Raw genomic sequence first — 1,521 nt, 5'->3', positions numbered from 1 at the left:
AGGGGAAAGGGGGGAATCAAGGACAAAAGCAGGCAACACAAAACAGTACTGCTCCTTAGATACATGAAAGAACTTAAAACCTTTTGGCTGTCCATGATTTATCTTTGAAGTTCCTTTTCTACTTACTTTCTGCTATCTGTATTTGTCGATAAAGCCAGTGTTGCCTCCTCTTCAGACAGCTTTTCCAACTTTATCCTGCATGAAGTCAGAAAGTGACCGCGGATCATGCAATGCATCCGCATCATCACATGGTCAAAGAGAAATTGTCTCCTCATTGAGTTCTTTGATAACACAGCTGGGTAGAAATTCGTTTTCAGAACAAGCATTAAAAGAGTTATCCAATTTCCCTTTGCTTGAGTTGTTTTTCCCACCTTTTGTCATAAATAAATCTATGGTTCATAAGGAGATTTATTGGTATTGCTAACTTAAATTTGAGTCTTTGGTGAGTTAAATTATTTATCTAGAGCCTATTCCTACAACCAAGCTGTATATTTATCTGCAAGTTTTAGATAATCCAGAAGCTGCAAATGTCTCTATTTCTTCAATTTAAATATTTACTGATATTCATGAATTTCTCATTTTATATTTCCAGGAAAAATGTCGTCACAGAAGACTTGAGCAAGCTATTTGTCAAAAAACACAGTTGACACTAATCATGATAAAAAGCTCAGTGGTTGGAATTTATGGGGAGAAACTAGTACCTGAAGAAGTGGTGGACTTCACTAACTGGTGTTTGCTTCTCTGAAGAATGTGTATTATTATGAGTATAAGAGTATTATTATGAATAGCCTTTGAAGTTTGTTTATTTCCTTAGGTTTGAACTGTACCAAACAAATCACAAATGTGTTAAGATTTTTGCATATTTGATATAGGATATATAATGATATAATGATATATGATGCTTTGTTATAACATAAGCATTCAAAAGGTGTTCAAGCCATCGACATTATCATGTTTCGGCCGACAACGATTTCCACTGCTTTTCTAAATTTCTTTTTTTATATAGTTATTTAAGTTAAAGCTGAATAAGAGTAGCATGCCATACCATAATAGCAAGTTAAGTTAGTGATCGTGTTAGTAAGATTAAGTTATTATAACCTAGAGAGGAGGGATAAGTCACGTAAATAAAATAATAAATTCCTATAGTAGTTTCTTATATTTACCGTTTTTTATCAATTTGGTTCCTATTTCAATTGCACTATAATGATTTCTGAGATTGAGTTTCAGATATTATAATAATCTCTGAAAGCAAATATAGTGATGATTTGGCACTTTTTTGTCACGCTGAACTAGTGTGAAACAACGTTATCGTTTGACACCCAAAAAAAGTCAAAACGACACCTTTAGAACTAATTGTTTCTTCGTCATACAGAATTTTTCCATTATCGGAAATACTCGCAACACATTTTTGAGAATTTGATTTTTCTAAAGTTTTCTCTATACTCTTTTTGTTTCGACATTTTTTTTAAGTGCTCTCATGCCACAATTGTAGCATTTGAATTGCTCTTTCTTTGTGACTTG

General features: G+C 32.9%; 1 protein-coding gene across 1 annotated transcript in view; it reads left to right on the top strand.

Annotated features, from left to right (window-relative positions):
• LOC107612888 overlaps positions 1–944 on the top strand; it is a 4,231-nt gene extending 3,287 nt beyond the window's left edge. Inside the window, exon 3 of the mRNA XM_016314663.2 lies at positions 593–944. Coding sequence (XP_016170149.1) covers positions 593–647 — 55 coding nt within the window. The 3' untranslated portion in view covers positions 648–944. The remainder of the gene's footprint in view (positions 1–592) is intronic.

Source organism: Arachis ipaensis, chromosome B08 (assembly GCF_000816755.2).
Source record: "Arachis ipaensis cultivar K30076 chromosome B08, Araip1.1, whole genome shotgun sequence".
In the NCBI taxonomy this organism is placed as follows: domain Eukaryota; kingdom Viridiplantae; phylum Streptophyta; class Magnoliopsida; order Fabales; family Fabaceae; genus Arachis; species Arachis ipaensis.
Note: the sequence above shows the minus strand (reverse complement) of the source record. Positions and strands in the feature narration are given on the sequence as shown.